At 43.6% G+C, this 27,229-nt stretch overlaps 1 protein-coding gene across 1 annotated transcript in view; it reads right to left on the bottom strand.

The window, feature by feature from the left end:
- LOC114667486 (endoplasmic reticulum aminopeptidase 1-like) overlaps window positions 1–27,229 on the bottom strand; it is an 89,860-nt gene that overhangs the window by 22,424 nt on the left and 40,207 nt on the right. Inside the window, exons 10-14 of the mRNA XM_028822792.2 lie at window positions 21,940–22,094; window positions 21,783–21,862; window positions 21,369–21,552; window positions 17,558–17,714; window positions 15,396–15,580 (exon numbers count right to left, since the gene is read on the bottom strand). Of these exons, the coding sequence (XP_028678625.2) occupies window positions 15,396–15,580; window positions 17,558–17,714; window positions 21,369–21,552; window positions 21,783–21,862; window positions 21,940–22,094 (761 nt within the window). The remainder of the gene's footprint in view (window positions 1–15,395; window positions 15,581–17,557; window positions 17,715–21,368; window positions 21,553–21,782; window positions 21,863–21,939; window positions 22,095–27,229) is intronic.

The following is a 27,229-nucleotide window of genomic DNA, read 5'->3' as shown; positions in this document are numbered from 1 at the left end:
GGGCTCATTAGGAGTACACAGTCACTGCACTCCCTTACTGGAATCGATCCTCGGACGTAGAGGCGAAGCCCCTAACGTTGTGCTACGGCGTGTGGTTCGTTCATTTGACAGCATGTAGATCGGGGTAATTACATTGCAGGCATTCGTAGTCTGATTCACAATCTGATTGTATGGGTGGTTACCTACCAGGTAACGCTTGTGGTTGGTGAGCAAGTCGGCTAACTTCTGCCACGGTGCCCTCTTTCAGTTGCGAGAAGCAGATCATACAATGGTTGAAATAGTTTAATATATATAGCAAAATCACCGCGCTTCGCAGGGGCGAATATGGTATTGCAAACGGCAGTGTTTCTATAAACTTCATTTGAAGTTACGGTTTATACCGTGCTTTGTTTCATATTCTTTTCCTACTTTATCAATTGTGTAATGTGTTTTTTGAACAGGTTTGATTCATGGAAGTGATCACTCCTGCTGCGTTCAGTCACTTCACGTGAGCCGCTCTCTTGTGTGATGTTGCGATGTCCACGGGTTTATTTAATGTTAGCTAAGACCCGGCAGTTAAAAGTTTCTCGCTACAGCAATTTTAACTCTGTTACAAAGTGATGCAAACTCTCGTTTATACCTCGTGTCTTCTCATTAAACTTGTATCTCGCGAATATGGCATTGCAAACGGCAGCGGGAGCGTTTCTATAAAGTTAATTTAAGGTTAGGTTTATACCGTGCTTTTTTATACCTCGTGTCTTCTCATTAAACTTGTATCTCGCGAATATGGTATTGCAAACGGCAGCGGGAGCGTTTCTATAAAGTAAATTTAGACTTACGGTTTACACCGTGCTTTTTTATACCTCGTGTCTTATGAAGATGCTTGTATGCGTCACTCACTCGCTTCTTATTGTTTCGCTGCCTTGTCAATTGTGTAATGAGTGTTTTCTTCAGCGCTCTTTGGGGCTCCTCCTTCTTTTCTACGTACTGAGTTCACAGTCAGTTCACGTGATTACGTGGGAGGCGTGATGACGCCACACGCAACTCAGTCTCCTACGGCCATCTTGCTGCCTTCCATTACAGTATATGGACAAAAAAGAGGTTCCAGTTATGACCATTACGCGTATAATTTTGAAATGAAACCTGCCTAACTTTTGTAAGTAAGCTGTAAGGAATGAGCCTGCCAAATTTCAGCCTTCCACCTACACGGGAAGTTGGACAATTAGTGATGAGTGAGTCAGTCAGTCAGTGAGTGAGTCAGTCAGTCAGTCAGTCAGTCAGTGAGGGCTTTGCCTTTTATTATTATAGATTTATTAATTTATCTTTTTTAGTTAATATTCACAGCTCAAAATACCTGATATTATGAAAATAATCCAGTAGCAGAATTATGTTTTAAAATATCTGTCCCCATTTTTTCAATGTTTCTCTCTCAAAATAGATAGTTGAAATATCATATTCTTTTTGTTCTTAACATCAGCCATATCATACATATTGCATACCAGGGATTTTTCCTGCCCTGCATCCAAACCTGCTTGGGAGGCTCCATGTTTCCTGTGATACTGCTCTGGATAAACTGGTTTTGATAATATATATATTGTTCTTAATCTCAGATGCTGTCTCTGCCATTTTGTGCCTGTCCATACTCTTATTACCTGCTCTTGCTCTGCTTATTATGGGTTTACTGTTCTTATGATAGGCAATTCAAGTCTCACTGCCCCTAACCTTTACACTACTGTGAATTTCACGGTCATTCCTGTCAGAACACAGTAGATTATGTTTTCTAATTTTTGATATCTTTTCAGGCCTGCAGGTGGCAAAATTCTGTCTATAATTTGTGCCTGAGATGGATTCAGAGATCAATATGGCTGGTAGAAAATAACAAAGCCCAGTATTTGAGATATTTGAATGCAATGTTGAAGGCATTCATTATAAGCAATTTCTCATTGGAGCTTGATATGTTGTGTGCTGTAGACATTTAGAGTAAAAAACCTTCACACTTTAAAATTCACCTAAATTTCATTACATATTGGCCTATTCTGGGCAATAAAAGGAAAACGAAAAAAGTGCCAACAGTCAGTGCACATTTGTTCAGCACAAATGACATAGAAAATATTTTAAAAATTATAAAATTGTGTAAAATTGTTCATATTCAGTACATGGTTTTGATTATGCTTGTTTTTATCAGGCAAAAACAAAACCAAATAGTAAAGTGTGTTGTGTAGTGTAGTAAGCTTCCACTAACATTAAACTCATATTATATCCAAACCCGTTAAGTGTACAGTTCTGTCTCATTGTGAAACAAAAACTAAACGCCATAGTAGCTCTTTAACCATACTATAATTACTAAAACTAAAACTGAAACTAATATATATAAAAATAAAATAGAAATGTCTTTGTAAAATAAAAACTAAATTAAAACTAAAAATTCACGATGAAGGAAAACTAAAACTAAACTGAATTTCCAGTAGGTTACCATCTACTAAGAAAATGAGGCTGGACCTGGTCAGACTCCAAGATCAGGCTGTTTCTAATGTGTTTGGACACAGTTTGTGTGAGGAACTTACAGACTTGGGTGTGACTGCTGACCCTAATGTAATGTGGGAGACCTTCCGTGACAAGGTTGCTGACGGTTGTGTTGGTGTTACCTGTGTTCCCAGAAGGAGCTGTTTTATCTCGCAGGACCCCCTGAATATCATCAACGCATTACGCACATCTGAATCTGTTCCTCGGAGAGTTGCAGTCAGAGCAGCTGATGGAACGGTCCTTACAGATGACGCTGCAGTTGTGACCCGCTGAGCTGACTATTTTGACCAGCTGTTTAAAGCTGATTCACCAGTTAGGATGATGGACATCTCTGGGTCCGCGGTTCTTGAGGCTGATCCTCCAATTAGCTGTGAACTACCTAATCTCACTTAGATCACACAGGTGGTGAACCAGCTGAAGGTAGGGAAGGTTGCAGGGGTCTGTGGTATCTGGGGTAAACTTCTTCAGGCTGGTGGTAAGACTGCCTTCCTGACATTGCAAGCAATCTTTGTTTCCATTTGGGAGACTTGGGGGACTTGTCATCCCTATCTGGAAAACAAGGGTTATCGCCTGGATTGTGGCAACTACAGGGGGATAATACTGCTCTCGGTGCTGGGTAAGGTCCTTGATAGGGTCATCCTCAAGGATTTGTGATCAGTTGCTCACCTATCAAAAACTGGAGCAGTCTGGTTTTACACCTAAGAAGTCTACCATTGACTGTACCCTGGCAATGAAGGTTCTCATGGAGTGCAAACGAATATCAGCAGAGTTTCATTGCAGCCTTTGTCGATTTTAACATAGTGTTCGATTCAGTTGATCGAGCTGCCCTGTAGGACATCCTGAGACTTTGCGGGATCCCTTCAAAGTTGCTGGATATCATGACTGGCCTGTACACTGGTACTGTGAGTGCTGTGCCTAAAGAGTTCCGATCTTCGTGGTTACTCCGTGCCGAGTTCATTCCGAGTTCTCGGATGATTGACAAGCAGCAGTGTGCAGCAGCGTGCAGCGATTGGTCGAGGCGGTCTTGTGCCGAGTTTTTTGTAAACTTTGATTGGCTGGGAAAGAGATGCGTTCCGAGTTCTGTTCCGCCTCCCCGTCTAAAAGCGGCGATGTCATGTTTCGAGTTTTATTTTAAAGTGGGGCCCGCTGATACTATTAACACGGTACCATTGATGTTACAAAGATTATAGTGAAGTAAAGTAAAACAGATGTAGTTTAATCTAATGAGAATTCATTTGTTTTGTACATATTAATAAAAGTATTCTTTTTTTTCATTTTACTAAACTGGTTTCAGTAATATAAATATCTGTAAATAGTCTGGACAGAATTGCGTTATAATTATGTTTGTTAATAATAAATAATAATAATGCTAATAATAATAATGCTAGCAATAGGAAAATGCAGTGTAACAAGGTAGTTGTAATATTATTAAAGGCCTTAAAAAAAGTCAGTACTAGTATTACTAACCATTTATATTTATTTATTTTTTTTGTGTGTCCCTTTACTCTTTCAGAATTCAGAATTAACAGTTTCTGGTATCTCATACCATGGCTGCCACTAGTATTCCTACGTGAGTCTTTGTTTGTAGTAGCAATGTTCCTCTCAAAACAAAGGAATCTTTCTGTAATTGACGTACTGGTTGATTGCGTTGTTTTAATAGACCCAACATCACCTGCGGTGTTGACATGTAAGTATTCATAGGTTAAATATCATGAAGGTTCATTTAAAAAAAAAAAAAAAAAACCTTTTTGGAATATTGGGTTGTTTGGTGCCTATAGAATTTGTTCAAAGGTGGCGGTTTATCATCCTATTGTTCCCTTTTTCCTTTTTTCCTTTTTGTATGCTCAGTTACTCTTTATCTGATCTCTGTTGGAGGCAACGTCGCTTGGTGCAGACTATATGGAGGTTGTAACCTATTAGTTGTTCCCTGAAGGCCAATTTGTAATATTCTGAAATTTGTATTAATTTCAGTTTTCGGTAACCTAAACTTTAAATGTAAATGTCTGCCATTTTCCTGCGGATCTGTTTCAGGTCGCTCATTGCATTCCAGCTGGTTAAATTTGAAGAAAAATAGGTGTTGTAAAACTTTGGAATGGAACTTTAACTTTGTCTTGGTTTATCTAATTTATCCAGCTTGAACCCTGTGCCACAGTTCCGCCGCGAGACCTCTGGCGAACTGACCCTCAAAGCCTCCGCTGAGGCGATCCAGGTCGCCAAGGCATACGGCCTGAGCGACTCTGTGCCGTTCAAGGTCAAGTCGGCCGAGATGGTCAGGGAGCAGGCAGCAGGTGGTGACCCCGGGGACTCCAAGGAGCTCCAGTTTGGACAGTACCGGGGTCAGACTTTTAAATGGTTGCTGACCCATGACCTCGGCTATGCCGTCATGGTGTTGGCAACCCACCTGAGGGAGCGCGAAGATGGCCAGGCGTCGGATAGCCCTCTGGCGAGCAATAAAAACGCCCTGGAGTCCTACGCCTGGCTCTTCCCCGAAGTGAAGAAGGCCATCCGTCGTCGCCGGGAGAGAGACGGGTCGGCCAGGACTTTGGACGAGGGCAAGAGGCTCGTCGGCTTCGGCCAACATGGACACCTGACGTTTGAGGCCCTTTACGATACAGAAGATCGGGAGGCCAAGAGGTAAGAGACTTTTGGGTGGGGTCCGAGGGGAAGGGCACAGCAAGGTAGTTGGGACCCTGCTTCCATTTGTTCACCTGTTACCGTTCCCGCTGTTGTACCCCAATGCAGTTACATCAAATGGCTCCGGCGCCAGACCACCAAAGTCGGGACCAAGATGTACACACTCCAGCTGTATGTGCAGCGGAGAGACGAGGCGAAGGCGGCAGCAACCTCCTCCCTTCCCAAAACCACCACTGTTGCCCCCCACCACCTCTCTCTCTGCAGCAGCCTCCGTCGTCGAGATTCCCGATGACGTGCTGCTGTCGGCCAGCATGGAGTTGGAGGCTGGTAAGTGACAGCCACCCATGGAAACTGGTGGTGGCTCCTTCACTTTTTCTGTTTAACCTGTTATTTGTTTGAATTTGTTAACAACCTTCCCCAGCATCTACCTCCCAGTCTGCAACCAGTGGAGGGCCCTTGCCATCCCAGCGCTCCCAACCGACAGCTGATCCGGGAAAGCAGCCTTCGCAAACGCTGTCTGTAGCCAGGAGAGAGGTGAGTTAAAAGGATGTGTTTGTTTGAATTGCATTGCCGGGAAAGGAACAGGCCCTGTCTGATTGCTTTTGTTTGTTTTTCTGTTGCTCATGCTCTCTCTCTCTCTCACTCTCTCTCACACACACACACACACATACACACACACAGCTACTTTTGCCAGAGGGCTGGAGGACTTCACTACCAAAGAACCAGCACACGTGGTTAAGTCGGGTCCTTTTCACCAGGGGCAAGGACGGAAAGCCTGTGCTGACCTCCAACCTTCGCCTTTGGTGGCACCCTCCCGGCCCCCGCAACGTGTACCTCCAGCCCCCGACATCGCCCAAAGCCTTTTTTCAGCGCCCGTTCTTCCTGTGGATGCTGTACCGCATGTGGGGCTACAAGCTGTCCTGCACGGCGTGCAGCCACAGGTTGTCGGGAGCCGGACTCTACAGGACCGTCCGGAGGGTCCTGGACACAGACGGATGGTACTTTATGGCCACGGAGTACCTAGAGTGCCAGCGCTGCAGGAAGAAGGTGGCGGGCTGGTCACAGGATATCTTGGATCAGCTGCACTGCACCCATCGGTATCAGTTTCCAGCTATCCTGACTTACAGGTCAGACAAGGAGTCCCCGATGGCCGGGTCAACTCTCCACAGGTAGACGGGCACACACGGGCAGTCCTAACGTCTCTCTTCTGTCTTAACACAGATTATCCTGCGACAAAAAGCTCATCGGGCAGATGCGTGAGCGCACGCTGGGCAACAGGGCCACCCGGCTGCGCAGATATCTGCTCGAGGAGCACGCCAGGTCCTGATTGGAGCGGTCCAGACCGTTCATGTTCGCGGTCACCAAGTTCATTACACCGGGTGCCGAGCCACCTGCGACTCCGCCTCTACTACCGCGGATGACCCCGGTGCCCGGTACAAAGTGGTTGCTGTCCATCTATGCCAGGGTGGTGGCTTTGAGGCTAGAAGAGACCAAGGCCCGGATCACCTCCATCTTTGGCTCAATCTTGAAGATGGACTCAACAAAGAAGGTGAGCGATATCGCCATCCTCTCCTTCCTTCCTTCCTTCCTTCCTTCCTTCCTTCCTTCCTTCCTTCCTTCCAGCTTACCGTTACTCTCCCTTTCATCGTTCAGGTGACCAAGAAACTAGCTGGTGCCGTGGCAGGAACGGCAGCCTGGGTGACCAACGTGGGGAACGAGCACGGCCAGATCTTGATCAGCGTCCTCACTGCAGCCGAGGGCGCTGGCCTGCACCCCATGGCCACCGGGCTGATGCGGCGATACCGTGATGCCAGTGTGTCCCCGCCTCTGGTCCTCTATGTGGACCGAGACTGCTGTTCCCACGGGGGACCCTGCAAGGTGTCCCTCTTATTCAACCAGTGGGATCAGCTGGTGTTGCGGCTCGATGTGTGGCACCTGATGCGACGCTTTGCAGCGGGTGTCACCACGGAGAGCCACCCACTGTACAGCCTCTTCATGGCGCGTCTCTAGTTCTGCATCTTTGAGTGGGACCAGGGAGACGTCGCCAGGCTGCGACAGGCCAAGGCTAGCGAGCACTAAAGGAGCTGGCCCGCCACTGCCACCACCGCACACGTGGGGCGGAGGAGACCGGCCGGCTCATCGACGAGATGCTGGAGGCCTTTGGGGATACCACTGACACCATGGGTATCCCGCTTTTGGACCACGCTAAAATCCAGGACATCTGGAAAACTCAGAGGCGCCACCTCCACTGCATCCAGGATCCACCCGGCGTGCACCTGTACATGCAGACCGGACAGCTGGTCAAAGGGGGGATCACGCTGCTGGTGTTCAGGTGTGCGCGAGGTTCAACTTCATTGGAGTTGTTCCACCTGCATCTGGACCGCTTCATACCTGGTAAGGGTGCTCAGAAACCTGTTCTTTGTGACCTGTGTTGTGCGAGGGAGTGGGTGGCATTGCATTTTTATCTCTGTGTCTCTCTCTCTCTCTCACTCACTCACTCACCGTGTCTTTCAGGCACTTCAGCCAGCGCGGCCCACTTTCAGGCCTATCTGCTGGAAGGCCTGGCGCGGTGGAACGAGGACCGTGCGGCACAAGCAGTGGAGGAAGCAGACCAAGATATGGTCTGCTACAGTGGCCAACTCCAGCACTCCGTCAACGAGCTGAGCGACATTCTATATCACATGAAGCTGGTTGACGATTACAACCGGCCTGCGAAGTACACTGGTGAGGCGGGCGTCGAGCTGTCTATCTCTCTCTCTATCTCTCTCTCTCTCTCTCTCCCTCCCCTCCCCAACCTTTTCATTTTAAAACAGTTCCCTCCTTTTCACAGGTGAGCTCATAGGTATCCAGTACCTATTTTCGCAGACCGGTCAAGTGCTGGAGGAAGTGATGGGCAGGGATCCCGACGCTCCGGATGGGACTGATACAGACGACGATGATGACAGTGTCGACGAGGGCTTCCAAGAGGACGAGGGGCCGGTACAGGAATCTCTGGACAACACCCTCTTCAGCCTTGAGGAGGACTTCGTCCAACAACTGTTGTCGTCTGACAAGTCCCAGTCGCGCCCTGCCATCGGCGCCTCAAAGTCTGGGCCAGCCGACCAGGACACCTCCCCTGGAGATGAGGCCACTCAAAGCGTGTCCCACGAGCTGGTAAGTCTCTCCCGACGAGTTGTGCTATACCTGTGGAATATCTGAGGAGTGCTCCCCTTTCTCACTTTCGCTCTCTTCCCCCAACAGAATAGCCTTGGACCTGACACTGGCCCAGGTTACCAGCACGTGGTCAACCTGGCCTCCAGTCTCGTGAAGCTGCGTCACCATGCCTACGTAACGCAGCAGCAAGTGGCGGAGATCATCACCCTCTGGGAACGATTGCCGGAGGGCAACAAGGCCCCAGTTCGCTTTCTGCCACGCCACCAGGAAAGACTGGTGCAGGGGAGGTTCCGACACAAGCACTCGCAGACCAGTGTCACACCGGGAGTGGAGAGCTTGCAACGGTAGGTGATCAACCTCTTTGGTGTCACCTCTTTCCTTTTGATGGGATATCGATGGCATGGCTGACTGACTGACTGACTGACTGACTCTCACTCTCTGTTTGTGTATCTCTCTCTCTCTCCCTCCCTCCCACCCCCCGAATTTTGTAGGTGTATGGTCGGCCAAGGCGGCCAAGCCGCACAGATGCCAAACATCAGCCGCCTTGTGGAGGCCGTTTGTGTACAGCTGTCCAGGATTCACCCCGAAGGAAACACCATCAGCGGCGTGAGGGTGAACCGCTGGGCAGCTGTGATGCGTGCTTATATCTGCATCCAGGAAAATATCCTCACAAACCCGGTACTCAGGGCCCAGACGCAAATCCAGTTATTCTCCCTCAATCAGCGCACCCTGGCACAATGGTAAGTACACACTGGACAAGTACCATCCACATGCCCCTCTCCTCCCTCCCACCCTGACTTACTTTGCTTTCTGTCCCTGTAGGCACTACGCTCACACCAGGGAGCTGGTACGGCGGGCTCTGGAGATGGCCGTGCCACTGCCAACCAGCTCGGCCCTTGCTTCAGAGCCCACCCCTACCGTTCGACCATGACCCACGGGCCCCAAGCAGTCCGCTGCACAACCACTGGAATTCCATAACCCGCCTGACCTATCTGGTCAGGCGACGCAGCGACGTCGGGGCCCCGTGGATGTGGCACCAGCCATCATTGGGCACCCCCCCGAGCCACATGAAGCACCCGTCACCCAGCCACTCTCCCCGCCAGCTGACACTGCCACTCTTCCGCTTCCACCGCTGCCGGCAGGACCCTCAGTACCCCGCACCACTGCCTGGCGGCGGAAGAAAAAGGAGGAGGCGGACGAGCTGGCACGACAGCAAGGAATCCCCCCCAAGCAAAGGAAAAAGATTGAAAGTTACATTTGCAAGTGCTGTGGCCATCCTAAAACAAAAGAGTTCGGCCACAGCCAATTTGGGGGGGGAATTCTTTTGCTCCACCTCAGCTGGCAAAACTATACAGGAGTGGCTGGAGGAAAAGAGGAGGGAGAAAAAAAATCGTGCTGGGGGGGATAGCCATTAAAGAATTTTATTTCTTTATTTATATGTTTATTTGATTTGTAGATGGGCCCATACAGTGTTTTTTTTTTTTTTTTTTGTTTTGTTCACGAGGAGGTCTGCTATTGCCTGGCACGTTATATGTTGTCAAGGAGGCCTCCTTTTTTCAAGCTGTTTTTAATTATTATTTTTTTTTTTTTGCAATCTTTGCAAATGACTGGCACTTTATATATTGTCAAGGAGGCCTCCTTCTTTTTTCAAGATGTTTTTACTTTTTTTGCAAATGACTGGCACTTTATATATTGTCAAGGAGGCCTCCCTCCTTTTTTCAAGATGTTTTTACTTTTTTTTTTGCAATCTTTACAAATGACTGGCAGGCCTCCTCTTCCTCTCAATTTTCTTTTTTAATTTTGGGCTACATCTAAACATCTGGTTATGGTAGTTATTTTTATTATTGCAAAAATTGTTTGATATTTATTTATTTGTTTGTTTGTATATAGTTCCTTGGATTGTTGTTTCACTTTTATTTATTGTATGTATATACTTATTTCATGTTATATTTATTGTATATAGTTATTTGATTGATTTCTATTTATTATATGTATATATTTCATTTTATAAACCTTGTTGATTGAATCGTTGTGTCTGCCTGCCTCCTTCTGTCCCGCCGCCGCTTTAAGGGCTCTCTGTTTACCTTCCCGCGACCGCATGGCTAATCGGCTATGCAACCGCCCCTTTCACCTTTTACGGACCCGGCTCTGCAGAGCAGGCGGCCTTCTTCCGCCACGAAGATCGGCTCCCAGTTGATTCTGGGGTTTGTCAGGGGTGTGTTCTTGCTTCTACTTGCTTCTACTCTTTTCAATGCTTTCATGGACTATGAGTTGGGCAGGGTCATGGGTTCCAGAGGCTATGGGGCATCTTTTGGTGAAGAGAGATTCACTGATCTTGACTTTGCAGACGATGCTGTGATGTTCGTAGAGTCAATGGAGGCTCTGATTGGGGCTTTTGAGAGATTGAGTGAGGAGTCTGAGTGTCCGGGCTTGCGAGTGTCCTGGATAAAAACCAAGATTTAGGCCTCCACTCAGCAGTGTGTCTGTCAGTGGAGAGAGTGTCGACCTTGTCGAGTGATTTACTTACCTTGGCAGCGGCATTCATGTCTCTGGTGACTCTTCCTATGAAGTCAGTAGATGGATTAGGAGAGCATGGGGGATCATGAGGTCGCTGGAAAGGGGTATGTAGCACACTCCCAATATCTTTGCAAAAGGATGAATGTCCTAAAAGGATGAAAGTTTTTAGATTCCTTGTGCTTGTTATTTTGCTACATGCTTGCGAGACATGGACGCTTATCCAGTAACCTGAGATGAAGACTGGACTCCTTCGGTACTGTGTCTTTTTGGAGAATCCTTGGGTACTGCTAGTTTGACTTTGTGTTGAATGAGCAGTTGCTCATGGAGTGCTGAATGAGGCACATTATCAGCATTGTGAGGGAGCATCAGTTATGGCACTATGGCCATGTGGTGCGATTCCTGGAGGGTGATCTAGCTCACAGGATCCTCCTTGTTGAGGACCTGAGCTTATTTTGAGGTATTGGAATGTCATTTTCTAATATCTACAATCAGAGGCGTGACCACGAGGGGGCTGGGGTGGGCACTGCCCCCCCAGACACAAGCCGTGCAACCCACCCCCCCCCCCGCCCCACGAAATGCTCTGTCTGTCCAATGAAAACTCTGGAGAAGAATAACATTTGATTTTCAAAACTGAGTTGCTTTCCAATCGGCCCGTTTGAATTTGCAGCGTATCCGTCAGTGCCTCCTCCACTAGATAGGCACAGTGCTGCTCACAGTTCACTTCGCCGCACATTTTGCAGCACGTTTTGAACTTGTTGACCGCATTCTTTAATTAAAACAGCGTATACGTTCCATTCTTCTTTTATTATCTGGTTGGTAACACCAAAGGCTATGCATAGGTGGCTTATTAAAAAGCAGACATCTTTAACCTCTGTCCCTCCACAAGCTGCTGGCTCCATGGTTGAGCCCAGCACCGCTGCTACCAACACGGAGCACAGCGCACTCACGTCGGAACTGAAAACTTCACAAGATGTAGATAAGCCAATCCTCCAGCTCTGCACCCGTGTTGGGTACTCCAAACCTCTGCCTTCAACAAAATATACAGTCTGGTCTGCCTGACTTAAATATGGATAGCCCATCCAGCCCATTTTAATTAATTATCCCAAGCGCGCATTCGGAAAGACACTCAGATGTTTTAGTGCAAGCTGGTATCAGTCTCGACCATGGCTTGAATATTCTGTTGTCCGTGATGGCAGCTTTTGCTTTGCCTGCCGCAAATTTAGTGTTTCCAATTCGGACCGCGAGGACATATTCACCAAACACGGCTACACTAATTGGAAAAAAGTGCTAGAAAAAGACGGTGGCGGCTTCCACAAACATGCGCCTAGTATCCCGCCTGTCAGAGCCATGTCTGCATCACAGCACTCATCATTGGTGTGTCTTCAGCTGCATGCGAAAGCTCTTTCTCTATTTTGAACGGAATTCTCACTCCACTCCGCCGAACAATGCTGCATTCAAGGAAGAGAAATTTAGTCATTCTGGCACATGAGAAAAACATCACAGAAAATCTAGACATGAATGAATTTATTTCAGAATTTGCCAAGAGTAACCGCAGACTGGTCCTGTAGATAATATCCATGTTAAACACTGAAAACTGATGTCCTATAGCCTCCCATGATTACAATAAGCCACGTTTCTGTTCTTGCTCTTATATGTTGTATACATTTGACTTTATTGATATTTACCTTGTAGATGTAGTTCTATATTTGTTCACAAAAAATAATAATACAAGTTCCATTGCCTCTGCTAATTTTATTGAACAATAGGTTATGATTTATGCCACAAGTTTTGCTTTTATATGTTATATAAAACTATGTTGTTATTATTATTTGACCCCCCTACAAAAATGGGGATGGATGGATGGATATTTTTTGCCCCCCCAGACAAGCCAAATGCCCACCCACACATGATGTTCTGGTCACACCTCTGTCTACAATACAATTTTAGATAGCTTCCTGTGCATTTTCAGATGTTTGAAATATGTCTTGAGATATCTCAAAATAACGTTCTGCTCATTTCAAGATATCTCCGATATGTATAAACAAGCATAAAGGTAAAATAGACAGGAACTCCCACTCAGAGAACAAGAAAGTTTATCATAAGTGATTTTGTGGTATCTCAAAATGAATAACTGATACTTGAAAATGCATAGGAGACCAGTTTGAGATATATTGTGGACACAGTTATTTTGAAATATCTGAAAATGTTTTTGTGATATCTTGAAATTCATTTGAGAAGTCATAATGTTTATTGCAGATATCTCACAATGTAGAGGAACCTATTTTGAGATACCTGGAAATAATTTTCAGGCATCATAAAATGTGAACTGCTGTTTAAGATATCTGAAAATCATTTGGAGATATCTCTAAATGTTAATTAGGCTCTCCATAATACTGTAAAGTGTTTTTCATTATAGGAAAGAGTATATACCATTAAAATCAGAATCTGAATTCACTTTATTGGCCAGGTACCTAATGTGTACTAGGAGTTTGTTTTGATAGTATTGGTGCAACAAACAAGGACAGCACAGAATACAAAAATACATATAAAAAGATAAAATATGATGCAGAATACAAGGGCAATACAAAAAATAAATAAATAAACAGACAGTAGGATTAAAATGACCAGGCAGTCTAGTGTGCAGGTATTCTTAGATGTCAAGTAGAAGGTCAGACCTGATTAGTCAAAATAAATGCAAGTGGGAAAAAACTGTTCAGGTGATGTATATTTTTAGCTTTCACTGCACGAAGACATCTGCTGAACGTAAGTCCTTGGAACAGGTGATGCCCTGGGTAAGTTTGATCAGCAATGATCTTTGCAGCCCTCATCCTTACCCTGGACTCATGCAGGACTTGAATGTGTGGTAAGTCACAGCCTACGATCTTCTCACAGGCTTTGCTGATATGCTGCTGATTGGCCTTAGCCTGAGCAGAGGCAGCTCCAAACCAGATTAGGTGAGGTCAGAATGGATTTGATGATGGCTGTATAGAACTGATTCAATATTCCCACTAAGGCCGTGTTTATACTTCACGTGACGCATGGTGCAGCGGATGCTCCTGCTATGCAGGCGTTTTACTGTTTATACTTGCGCGCGTACTTTATGGAAATCTGGAGGAATCTACCAGGTGGCATTGCGAGGTATAATCATGGTTAGAACAGGTTTGGCATTGTGAATTGTATTGAATTGAATTGAACAGGTATTGTCAATTGCCTGGAACACCCATTAAATTCCGATGACACCTTACCGCAATACTTCTGAAAAGGATGTTTAATGATTAAATCCATCAATCCAGGGATTTGTCCATTCCAGCAAGCATTGGGCAGGAGGCTGAAACAATCCCTGGACAGGCATCAGCTCATGGCAAGGTGAATACAAGCACTCACATACACTAGCGTCATTTTAGTGTCACCAAATCTGCATATCTTTGGAAGGAAACCGGAGCACACTGTGGAAACCCAGAAGGAAAACATGTAAACTCCAGGCAGAGAATCCAAGCGACATGACCCCCTGCGAGACAGCAGTGCTACTGCTCTGCCACCGTGTCACTCCATGTGTGTAATTATTAACAGTATTCATTATTTAAATGAAATTGTCGATTTATTTGTAAAATGTAACATACATACTTTAATGCATTTCATCATGAAAGTGATATCAAATATTAGGATTCTAAATGTGCAGAGAGTTGGAATATCATACATTTAATGTGTTCTGTGTGGTGATCTATTGCTGTTTGCCACTGCTGTCAGGTCCAGAGGAAGCCCTAGAAAAAAAAGACGGCACAGAAGACGGTATGTGAGACTTTCAAAATGTATCGTGTCATTACGATTGGGAATATGTGACGCTTGAATATAAAAGCACCACGTATGCATTTGTATGTCGGCATTTTGCTTCACCACATCGAACCATTCATCAAACATCAAAGCGCGTGCATCATCACAAGTAGATAGTGACCAGAGACTCTGATGTCACATTCCAACTTTTAGCACACCTGGCCCCCGACTTTTTGCTGGTACTACAACTCGTGCACGCATCGCGTTCATTTCTGAGGACCTGCTCAGAGGATGCGTCAAATGAAGGCTGGGAACGCGTGGCAGCCACGATGCGGGACATTACGCGTTCTGAGCGTGAAGTATAAATGAACCCTAAAAGTGTTGTCACAGCACAGTGCCCAGAAACACCAATGACTCTGTCATCCCAACGGATCAACTGATCATAACTTTTCATTAGCTAACCACTGCCATAGACCAGTATTAACCCCTAACCTAAATGGATTCATTTAATGTCCCTTTTGCATTACATGCCTCTTTGTAGAAAGATACTTAGAATTAAGAGGACTGCACTTCATTGTATGCTTACTTAAAGAAACAGTAATATCATTAAAAGTAGTAGTATTGTTAATATGATAAGTAGTGTACCATTAAACCAATTAATATGGTTTTCAGTCTGGTGAAATATTAAGTAATTTTTTCATTTTCATTTTGGTTATTCATAGTGCTTATGCTCAGGTTATAAAGGTCTTTCCTAATGGCTAGTTTCGTTGTGACTGCATAATTCACTTTACTTTGGATGGACTTTAGTATCCACTTACCAAGTCTTTCCATCACTTTCCATCCATCTATAGAAGAGATCCTGTGCCCTGTGAGTGGCAGGCAGCTGCTTGTACCCAGTCGCCATGGACAGAAGAAGAACTCGCAGGTTTTGCTGAGGCATTGTGCCACTGTCATCCCACCTTTGAGTTGACATAAGTTCCCCAAGCATGACCAGCATGTGTGTCTAATTAAAGAAAAAAATCACAAAATGACACATTTTGCAATGTAAGAAATTAAGGCACTATTTTGGTATTGTTAAGCATTTAATCAGTAGCAACCATACAATTAAGTTAAATGCATACCAGAATTAGTATTAGGATTGAGTCCTAATAATCAAAAATCCTTCCAAAATGATGAAGCACCAAAGTAATATTGTGTTTTGAACGTTGTGGTAGCTGCCATGCAGTTAGTGGCCTCTGGATGATTTTTAATGTTCACTTACCACCTGCTCCACCCTTACTTTCAGCCAAATGTTGTAAATAAGCCAGTGGTGATTCATCTAAACAAACACTATTTGCATATTGTGTCTTCTGTAGCACACAGCATTTAGTAAGCATTGAAAGGTGCTTTCCAGTCACCTTGGCCAAAAATATGGACACTCTCCCACAGTTTCAGTTTGCTGCATGTTGACTACAAAAACTACTCTATTTCTAATCACCAAATACATTGAACTCATTCCTAGTTAATTTGTAAGTCAATCGATATATAAAGAAACACAGTGAGCAGCGCAGTGGGTACCTAACCTGTGAGAAGAATTTGGAGCTTAAGTTTATGCAATACTCTCCTTGTCTATGCAATGTGAAAAGCAGATAGAAGGTTAGGGAAATTTTGCTTGGACTTAGCGATCAAAATTAGAGAACAAATTACAATTTTGTAATTTACAAAGTCACCAATTATCCCAGGAGTGAGCAATGTCGGTCCAGAAGAGACACAGTGGCTGCAAATTTTGGTTCCAACCCAGTTTCTTAATGACAAGTCAATTATTGCTGATGAATCACTTTTTGCTTAAGCGACATTTTGATGCTTCAAAACTGGAGAAGGAGTTGTACTATTTAACAGATGGTTCTAATCTGGCAAGGTCTTGAAATACCAGGTCAACCCAACTGATTAGTCAACATTGTCATGCATTTTGCAAGATGGTGAGCCCCTCTAGGGTAACTGAAACAGGTGGTTTAGAAGAAGGCTAATGGGATGACCCTCTCTCCCACTGGAAGAAAGTTGGTCATTCCCAGAGCGCAATTTCTCAAATATTGAAGCTATGCAAAGAAACTGAAGTCCCAAAAAAAGGCCAGTTGCACATATAAGATAAGTACATCGGAAAACAGGATGTTGCAGAGACTCTCATTGAGGGGATCAGTTCAACACCACAGCTGGAATTGCTCACCAATTTAGTGCTGAACATGGCAAGAATTTTTCTCAACATAGTGTCTCATCATCTGAGAGAACTGGGACTCAAGGACCACTCCACAGTGACAAAGCCTCTTATCAGTGAGAAGAATAATAAAGCTAGACTAGCCTTTGCTGAGGAGCAGGTTGGGTGGACTGAGCAGAACTGATCCAAACTTCAATTCAGTGATGAAAGCAAGTTTAATATATATAGTTGGTTCAAATAATGTTCGAGTTTGAAAAGTTTTGAATAAGTCAGTAAAGTCTGGCAGAGGAAGCATCATGGTGTGGCTGATGTCCTCTGCAGCAGGAGTCGCACCTCTCATACAGCTGCATGGCAAGGTGAATGATAATATGTGTCAGACCCTCCTTCAGCAACATGCAGTTCCATCATTGCGAGCATCACACAATCAGCCAGCCATTTTTATGCATGATAATGCCCCTTGCCATACCGGAAAATGGATGAAGAAATTCTTTGAAGCAGAGAATATCAAAGTGATGAAATGGCCAGCCCAGAGTCTTGAGCTGAACTTGATTGAGAATCTCTGGAAGATAACTGGTAGCAAAATTATGGCAAAGAAACCCACTACAGTTACCAAATTGTGGAAGAAGCTGGAAGACGAGTGGAACAAAGTCAAGACAGAGCAGTGTAAGAAATTGGATATGCCCTGTGGGTGCAGATGTTTTTAACAGAATTTTATATTAAAATTTAAGTCACAATGTTGCATATAAAATACATATACCACAAAGAAAAAAAATCTTTGATTCCAAGTACCTTAATCAGATGAAAGGAGCACCAGTTTCCGCTGAAGGCAAATCTCTTAAGCATGTGGACCATGTGAATGGCACACATTCGAATTGGGAGGTACTCCTTTTCTTTCCAAAGATAGAGGCTGAGAGAAAAGGCCTCATTGTACTTCAGGGTTCCCTGGCTGCAGAAAAATGGACATACAGTTAGAAAAGAGTTTTATTGTTGTCATCTAACAAAAAGAAAATGTAGAGATGTTCAGATGTTTACAACTACCAGAGTTAGAACTTCTCAAAGAACGGTCAACAGCTAGTTGATCTAATGGGAATAAAGCAACCCTGGGGAAATGTTAGCTGACTATAAATTAGCCGACTAGATTTTGGTCTATAACTAGAAAGAGAAGCATAGTACAGATTTGGAAAAGTAATTTGAAGACTCAAAAACCTTTAAAGTTATTAGTTGCAGTATCATTGATGAGGAGAATGCTGGGATGTTATATGCTTTTTCAAATTTTGCACTAATATTTTTAAATTATTTAAGCGGTGGACCTTTTTTTTTTTATTAATAGTTTCTTTGTCACTTCCATTCTACGATTGCAGATTAAGCATGCTGGTGAAGACCTTGGAAAGACATATACAGCAGTACCTTACATGACTGTTCAAACCCACGGAACTGAAAACTCACCTAAAAGCAGTACAAGATGTTCACTTCATAGCTGGAGCAAATCTTTCAACATCAAATGTGCAACATTCCACTTGGACCCCAGGCAAATTCAGCTTTATCCTCATTCCTCTCCATAGTAGAGTTTGTGAATATCAGCTCCATAAGTGGAGGCCCAAGTCCAGGTCGCCTTCATCTCTTTAGGCTAACGTAATGACAGACAACCACATTTTGCTTCTAGGCTTCCTTTCCTTGCTAGTCGATTGAAGATATGTCCTTGATATTGCAGACTTTATTATTCTGAACCTATCCATCATCTGTCCACAAAACTTGTGTGTCCTGGTTTGTGACCCTTGTCTTAGATATTTTAAATCACAGCCCCATTAATCTTTGAGAATCACGGAAACTGGATTTTTAGGATGATGGTGCTGCATGCTGTAGTAACCAACATTCACTACCTCCAGCAGGAGGTGCTGAAGATGGACTTCTCATTGTATGTCCAAGTCATTACGGAGAGGATCCTCTGCTGCAATTATCGTTCTTCCCAGACCTGTGTAAAATGTTGAGATTGGACAAAGCCTATTGCAGACTGTCTGAGATCCTTCGGCAAAAAGCAAAGCATCAGCTTTGTGGAGAACTGGAACCTCTTGTAGGAAAGACTACAGCTGGGATGCTTTCAATGCAGTAAATTTAGTGCCAATGTTACTAAGGTAGTACTGTGTTTATGACTTTGTGTAATGGTTACAATGTGCTCATGCCAAAATATGATAAGTTTGCAGTCAGTTCTACTGACGAGATGTATTATATTGATCCTGTAATAACAAATTACAGAATTGCTAAAATGTACAAACAGCCTGATATAAACACAGATAATTTAATTGGTATCTCTAACTGTCCTGAGCTTTTGGTGCAAATTTGATTGATTTTGATTTAACTAAATTTGAAAATCTGAAATTTCATTTAACTAAATGTTAATAATGTCATGAAAATAGAATTCTTAATTTTGTGTGAAATGTGGTGTAGTAGGCATGATGTCACATGCTACTTGAAACAGCCCCTCTGAATTATAATTTTGTTTGTTCTCTTGAGTAAGACTAGAGAGCTGGTAGCTTATCAAGTATTTTCCTGAGCTATTTAAAGTGCTCTAAATACAGGGCAGAAAAAAAGATGGCATTATATAAATGTATGATAAATTCTATTCTAAACACAGAGTTTTAAAGATACAGTGCACTCTTTGAAGATTAGATCAAATTACTTCATTTCTAGTTTATTAACATTGAACAATTTCCTTTTAATGGAAATGCTTATGATATTAATAAGAGCTTGTAGCAGGACAAAGCCCTTTTGCTAGGCTTTCAGTGGCACACAATACTTTATCTGCTAAAAGAACAGACTTGACAGATTCAGAAAGCCAGCCACTCCTCCAATGGCTGGATTCCAGAAGGGTACATAATTGAGTGGCTGTTCTGCAGTTGTACTGTTACTCGAAATTCAGTCAGCTTGCTTTCTGAACTTAAAAAAAAATTCTCAAAAGCAGAAATGTTAGTCAAACATGAGCCAATGTTTCTGCAAACGTTTACAGGCCAAAAGATTCCTGAAAAGACATTAATCACAAGCTGAACTCTTTCTTACTTTACTGCACACACACGGGGACCTATGAGCAGTCTTTGAACTACACATGGAAATACATTGTGATTCAATAAGAAGAATCTAAGCCTAAAAATTAGATTCATGAATCTTTTTATGGCCAGTGAGCTCAGCTATTCTATTTGGGGCTCAAAACCCTCTTTTTGACATAATAGGTTGACTGTCATTAGAGCTTTTGGAGCTAGATAGTCTGCAAGCCCTCTGAAGATCCCATAGTGGTGTTGGTGATGGGGGTCTCTAGCTCTGAGCCAAACTTCGTATCAGTGATTGAACTGAGTCTAGTCAAGGAAGCCTTAATTCAAACAGGTAACCTCAGTGCCGGAACTCTTGTGCCTAAAGTGGACAAGCTTCTTCTTATCAAGCTACAGAGAACATGGCAAAGAGCCTATTGCTCAAAGTAAATGTATGAAGACTAAATCACTCTGCAGACATGAATAAAGACATTCTTTAACCTGAAGCAATAGGGGCAAGGTAGGAGCCAATTATGGACACCTTGCCTTGCCATACCTTACCTTCCTATTTCAACAAAAATGACTCGGAATTTAGATGGTAGGCCACTGTTTACACCTCAGAAATTTACATTAATATAACTACACACCTTTACAGTCCTCATCTTGACCCATCGGCTGCTCTTTAGATGTTAGACACATTTACCTTATTATTATTTTGATAATGTGTGTTACTATCTGATAAGTATTAATTCTGTTAGGTTGTGATAATTCAGTTCTCTACAGGAAGATTTCAGATGCTTGATTGCTCAACTTATACCATAATTAAGAATCTGAACTTGGATAATGAATCAAGAATCACCTCTGTCATGCATGGTTAACTTTGCTGAGTTACATTGACTAGTGATTTGAAAACGGCAACATCCAAACAAACATATGCCAACCTTTATTTTTGAGTTTTAATTGAATGGTAAGTGTGATTGGAGATAAATCCTGATAGATATGCACTTAACCTAACAATTTTGTTGAAACTGAGCAACAAATTCATGACCTGGGTAATGTCCCACAGAAAGCTGGTATAGCAAACACCTTCATCTGAAAATCTTGAGAGGTGAAATAGGAGTGAAAGGTGAGAGAGATAAGACAAGCCATCAGATAACAGTACAAGATGTTCCCTGTGAATGATTAGAAAGATGAAAGCTTGTAACCAGTCTGAAGAGTATTATCCATCCATCAGTCCAGCTATCCATCCTCCTAACCTGATTAACCAGAGCAGGGTCACAAGGCACCTGGAGTCTATCCCAGAAAGAATAGGGTGCAAGGCAGGAACAATTCTTGGACAGTGAACCAGTCCATTATAGGGTGAATGCATGAAAACACATGCACACATGCTAGGGTTAGTTTAACATCACCAGTGATGATTTCATCACAGAGAATGGAGAGCCAAACTCCAAGAACAGGGTTAAAGCTTAGTGCTAGAATAGGTCTGGGCTATGAATGTAGATTAATTTGATTTCTTGATATCATGCTTACCTACTGAAGTGTTGACCTCTAAAAGAAAGAATCACGTCTCTTCTCCCTACCTGGCCAAATGAAATGAGTCATCAATTAGATTTGCTCTGTCATTGCTGCTAAACACCAAATCATTCTCTTGAAGCTGATGGATGATCATATGGAACATCTGGAGATCATAGGCCACTCTGTAAAAGCCGGTGCAGTTAACGTTTGCTTTAATCCACAGCACCTCCTTTGGTAAATCAATGGACACTGTAAACAAAAGTGCTATGATGAGGCTGCTAATAAGTATAATTTAGCCCCACCAGTAATAAAGAAAGGGGGTTACAGTTGGTAGACTTTGTAGCCTCACTGAATTAATTACACTCCAAAAACATTTTCAGCACCCATCTCTACAACCAAGCACAATCAACATTTCTTGAGGTTAAAGAAAATATTGCAACATGAAAGCCCAGCACTAAAATATTTAACTGGAGATTTACCTTCTTTTTTAATCAGCAGAAGACTTCTGACTGCCGATGAATTGCTTGTGTAAAAAGTGAATGGAATCTGCCAAAGGAAGCTATGGAGAAAATGAATACCAGTTCAAAAGGGCAGGTGAAACTATAATCTTTTGTTTACTTCAGCCTGGTCCCATACCTGCTCTTCACTGAGACATGTAGAGTGAAAACATTCTGTGTAATGAAGAGCTTTCCTCCATTCCGTCTGAGAGACACCAGAGGGTAGCCTTTCTGCATGGTCCAGGTGCTCATGATTTTCTTCACATCAGCCATTCTCCCTGCCTGTAGAGCACTCTAAAATGAAAAGAGAGATGCCATGCTTTATGCGATTGAAAGCAGCTGATTAATGTAATTCTCTTTCTCAAGTAGCAGATGCAGGCCATTTACTGCTTATCGCTTGGTAGGAAGCCATGTTAAAAGGCTGAGAGACAGGGATCCATCATAGGGAACAGTTTTCAGCTTTTATAAGAAGATTAGCATTTGTATGATGATCTGACCTGGATTGGAGTGTCACTGATGAGAAACCACTCAGGGTCCCACCCCCTTTCCTATTTATATCTTCACACAGAGAGATAAACTTGGGGCCTCTGCGTCTGTAAGTGGCCGTTTATCCAGTTGACCTACAGGAGAACTCTGTTGGCTGAACGGCCAGTCAGATTTATATCTGTGAGTGACTCTCTTAAGTAATGGCAGACTTTCTCTCGCTCTTTAATCTTCCACCACACTGCCTTCAGTAATATAAAGGCTTTGAATTTGAGTCCCACTTCTGTTGTGTCACAGTGAGGACGAGCGACTGAGAGGGGTTGTTGCCATGAAAGAATTCCGGAGCAGAGACCAGACCCGGTCTTAGGTATTATGGGGCCCTAGGCGAAAAGGGGGTCCAGGGGCCCTCTGGAAGCTCTGTGAAATGCGTGAAAATTAGACCAAGGAGTCGATCCGGGGCCCCCCGGATGCCGGGGCACTAGGCGGTCGCCTACTTCGCCTATGCCTAAGGCCGGGCCTGATTGGGACAAATAATGCTTTAGTATATTTAAGTATATATGACAATTGCTCACTCGGACAATTTGTTTTGGGGGCCCCCAAGAAGGCGGGGGCCCTAAGCTATAGCTTGTGTAGCTTATACTTAAATCCTGCACTGGCAGAGACACAGGTTGCTGTGACCTGAATTTGTTCAGGTGAAAGGCAAGTGTAATGGGAGTAGTTTAGCCTGCAAGAGACATACTTGCAGTTAGAAACACAACTGGCTGTTGGGTCGACAGAATTCACTTTACTTCAACTAGAGATTCTCCTTTTACTCATTTTTTGGTTCATGGCTGGCCTCTCTGCATGTAGATGTGAAACAGAGAGGGTTGAGGCCCTGAATGATTTCTGTGTAGTGACCAGGGGACTCATGCATAACGCCGTGCGTGGAACTTACATTAAAACATGGTGTACAGGCAAAAGTAGAAATGTGCTTACACACAAAAAAATTCAGATGCACAACACTGTGTGTAACTCAACTTCTACACAGTTTAGCTCCATAAATCCTGGTCAGCGTGAAAAGTAACACACATACACGCACCAGCCATCCCACCCCTAGTCCTCCCATAATTTTGCATATTTTAATATTCAATCAATATTAATATCACCTTCCTCTTTCAGTGTTTGGTTAAAAGACAATGGCAAAACCATGTGAAAAGAAGTATTTCAGTGAATGCGAAGTGGAGGCAAGGAAAAACTTACTATTTGTTGGCTTAAGCAGTGGTATAAACAACAAAAGGAAGTTGATCAAGTGATAAAGAGTGTCAGAGAAGCTCAAAAGTTAAAGGGCAGAAAGTCACACAGTGCCCGAAATAAAAAAAGAAGTGGTCAAATATCAAAGTTGCCGTAAAAAGGCGAGTCGTAGCCCACTGTTTCAGTGTAATATGAAAGCGTATTAGGGGATAGAGAAAAGAAAAAAATTGGGACACAGTGAACAAAATGTCGAAATTTCCACTTTAATCTTGTAGTTTGTAGCGGGGCTACATAGTAATAGTGTTTTCAATGTTTGTGCTGAGTGTGCTTTGTTTCCATAGTCCCATTTGCTGTTTATAATGTGTGCGTCAGTGAATGTTGTCCCCGTAAATACAGAGGGGACAGATGAGGGAGAGACCGCAGCCCCAAGATGGAAAGCACCTGTTTACAATCAATTACATCCGCCTCTTTATTATTTAAACAATCAGGAGGGAAAAGAGAAGGAGGAAGGAGAAAGACAGAGATTTCACTTTACGACTACAATCCACCATTACCTGCTATTTTTCACATCACGCTTTGTATCCAGTTTGTTTTTCATTCTGCCGGATTTACTTCAGTTCAATCATCACCAGAGACCCCAGGGTTCGACGTCATTATCCACCACACGCTGAGGACTAACACGGTGAGATTGTTCCATTTTCCAGCAGATTCAAACACATCCATTCTTTCAGTCATCCGTATTCAGGACAGTAATATACCCGGACTCAAGTTCACGATCATTGTCATTTCCATATTCATTCATTGTTGTTATTTGTGTTGTGTTTGTTATATGTTACAGGGGCAAGGGAGGGTTTGTTCTTGTGTATATATATGGTGTTTTCACATTGCTGCTTTGGTGGAGGGATATACATATATATTTTTTCTACGTGGGGAATGTGCAGTAGTGTTTTGTTGTGTTCCATTTAATATATTCACTTATTTGACATACCTGCTTTTGTGTGCTTGTGTAAACCGTCGATTGAGGGAAAAATATTATGTTAGAGGTATGGCTTGATATATAAGATTCATCTCGGTAATTTATCCAGGCCACAGGTCTTGGTAGTGTAGATGCCGGCTGGGTAAGGGGTCGGCCGTTACATAAGTGGTGCCCTCTCTGAGCCAGCAGCTACACTACAAAGACCTGTGGCCTGGATAAATTACTGAGATGAATCTTATATATATTGTAGAAAAGGCGCTATACAGGCGCCCGACCCGGCACAGAAGGACACAGAGGCGCGTATAAAACAAGGACTTTTTATTTTCTTCTTCACCCGTGGGCGCATGTCTTCCCCGTGACACACAGGCAATACACAGTCCCAAAAGCACTCTTTCCACACAACAACAATCCTTTCTCTTCTCCCACTTTGGCACCACCACTCCTCCCAGGCAACCTCGTCCTCTTCCTCCCGATTCTGGCTCATGAGTGGTGGATGCTGGTCCTTTTTATAGCCCACCTGTGGCTAATTGCACTTCCGGGTGGGGCTGCAGAGATATCCAGGTGGGTTCCTGGCTCCATGCAGCACCCCCTGGCGGCCACCCCAGCTCCCCACAGAGTTGTGGAGAGTTCCATCTCCCAGGAAACCCTGCGGGAAACTGAGGCACCATCGTCAGCCAGGGAGGCTGTCACCAAGCATCCCAGGGGAGGTAGTGAGATGTCCATAGCTGCTCCCCCAGAACATATACAGAAGGGGACCCAGCCACCTGTCACAATATATATATATATATATATATATATATATATATATATATATATCGAGCCGTACCTCTAACATAATATTTTCCCCTCAATCTACGGTTTACTCAAGCACACAAAAGCAGGTATGTCAAATAAGTGAATATATTAAATGGAACACAACAACAAAACACTATTGCACATTCCCCAAGTAGCAAATATATATGTATATCCCTCCACTAAAGCAGCAACATGAAAACACCCTATATATACACAATAATAAGCCCTCCCTTGCCCCTGTAACATATAAGAAACAACACAAATAATAACAATGAATGAATACGGAAATGACAATGATCGTGAGCTTGAGTCCGGGTATATTACTGTCCTGAATACGGATGACTGAAAGAATGGATGTGTTTGAATCTGCTGGAAAATGGAACAATCTCACCGTGTTAGTCCTCGGCGTGTGATGGATAATGACGTCCAACCCCAGGGTCTCTGGCGATGATTGAACTGAAGTAAATCCGGCAGAATGAAAAACAAACTGGATACAAAAGCGCGATGTGAAAAATATCAGGTAATGGTCGACAGGACACAGAATACATTACATTCGTGATATTACAGCTCTCTGAACACTTTAAAATACTAAGATGAATACATGATATCATTTTCATGATAAAATTAATTATTATTAAATATTAAATGTATTAAACATGGGGGCATGATGGCGCAGTGGTAGTGATGAGCTGGCACCCCGTCCAGAGATTGTTCCTGCCTCCTGCAAGATGCTTGCTGGGACATGCGCGACCCTCACTGAAACAATTTATTGCAGCAGTACCCCCAATTCCTGTCCTTCCATTTCTTTCTCCAATCTCTCTGCTATAAATGTCAAGCCATCTGTAAGCTTGGAATGCTGATTTTGCAAAACATTTAAGGAACATTGAAATATCTTCATAATACATGTTTAATTATTCCATCCATCTGTCCATCCAGGGTCGCGCCAGTCCCAGCAAGCATACAGCGCAAGGCAGGAACAATCTCTAATGGGGCACCAGCTCATCGCTACTGCTGTGCCACTGTGTCCACACGTTTAATTATTAACAGTACCAGCAAGCCCGCAATTCTCGAAAGAATCGCAAATCCAAGAATGGCAATGACTTCTCTTCCCTCCGATAGTTGTGGTGTTTGGGCGCCACGCGCTGACTCTGGGAACTACGGGCTCGGTTCTGTATTACAAATCGTTGAGCTCGATACTTGGAGGGATGAAATATCATGGAGGGTGGGTGAGTCCTGGGAAAGTTCAATTAATTAAATAAACATATTTGTACTACAGCGGCTTCTTTTTGCGGTGAAACGGAGGCTCGCCGTCTTTACTTTGAGACACAATTGCCACTTCATTAACGATGGGAACATTGTATCGTCTTGGATCCTGTTCTTTGTACTTTATTAGCACTAAGGCAGTTTTAGTTGGTGCCACACCGTTCGCCCCTGCTTTTGTATTGGCTTCTTTTTCAACCTCATGTAGCATTTTTATAGAGTTTGCTAATGGGTGATTGTTTATGACTTCAGCTATGTTTCTCATTATTAGCCCTGTGTATTGTTTGTTTGTAGGAAGGTTCATTCGTTGATGAACTGCGTCATCTAGAATTAACACGTACATTTGGGCACATTTGTGGTGGTGATTTGGCTCAGGGTGCACTGTGGATTCCATACTGTAATACTGTATTGTGAGTCAAATATACTGTGTAGTCTGGACATCTGGGGATTCCGTACTGTAATACTGTAATGTGATTCAAATATGCGCTGAATCGTTTCGTTTTTGTTTTTTGTGTGGCTGTGTCATTAGCAATGGGCTCAGATTTGTATCTCCATTAGTTGAGCCGTTTCATTCCTGAGCCGGGACTCCTTTGCCTCTGGTGTTTCAGAAGCACGTTATCTGTGCGGGCTCATTGCAGTGCGGCAGTGCGCGTGCGCATCGATGTGTGATTCAAATATGCTGTGT

Source organism: Erpetoichthys calabaricus, chromosome 17 (assembly GCF_900747795.2).
Source record: "Erpetoichthys calabaricus chromosome 17, fErpCal1.3, whole genome shotgun sequence".
NCBI classification, from domain to species: Eukaryota; Metazoa; Chordata; class Cladistia; order Polypteriformes; family Polypteridae; genus Erpetoichthys; species Erpetoichthys calabaricus.
This window is presented reverse-complemented; position numbering and strand designations above follow the sequence as displayed.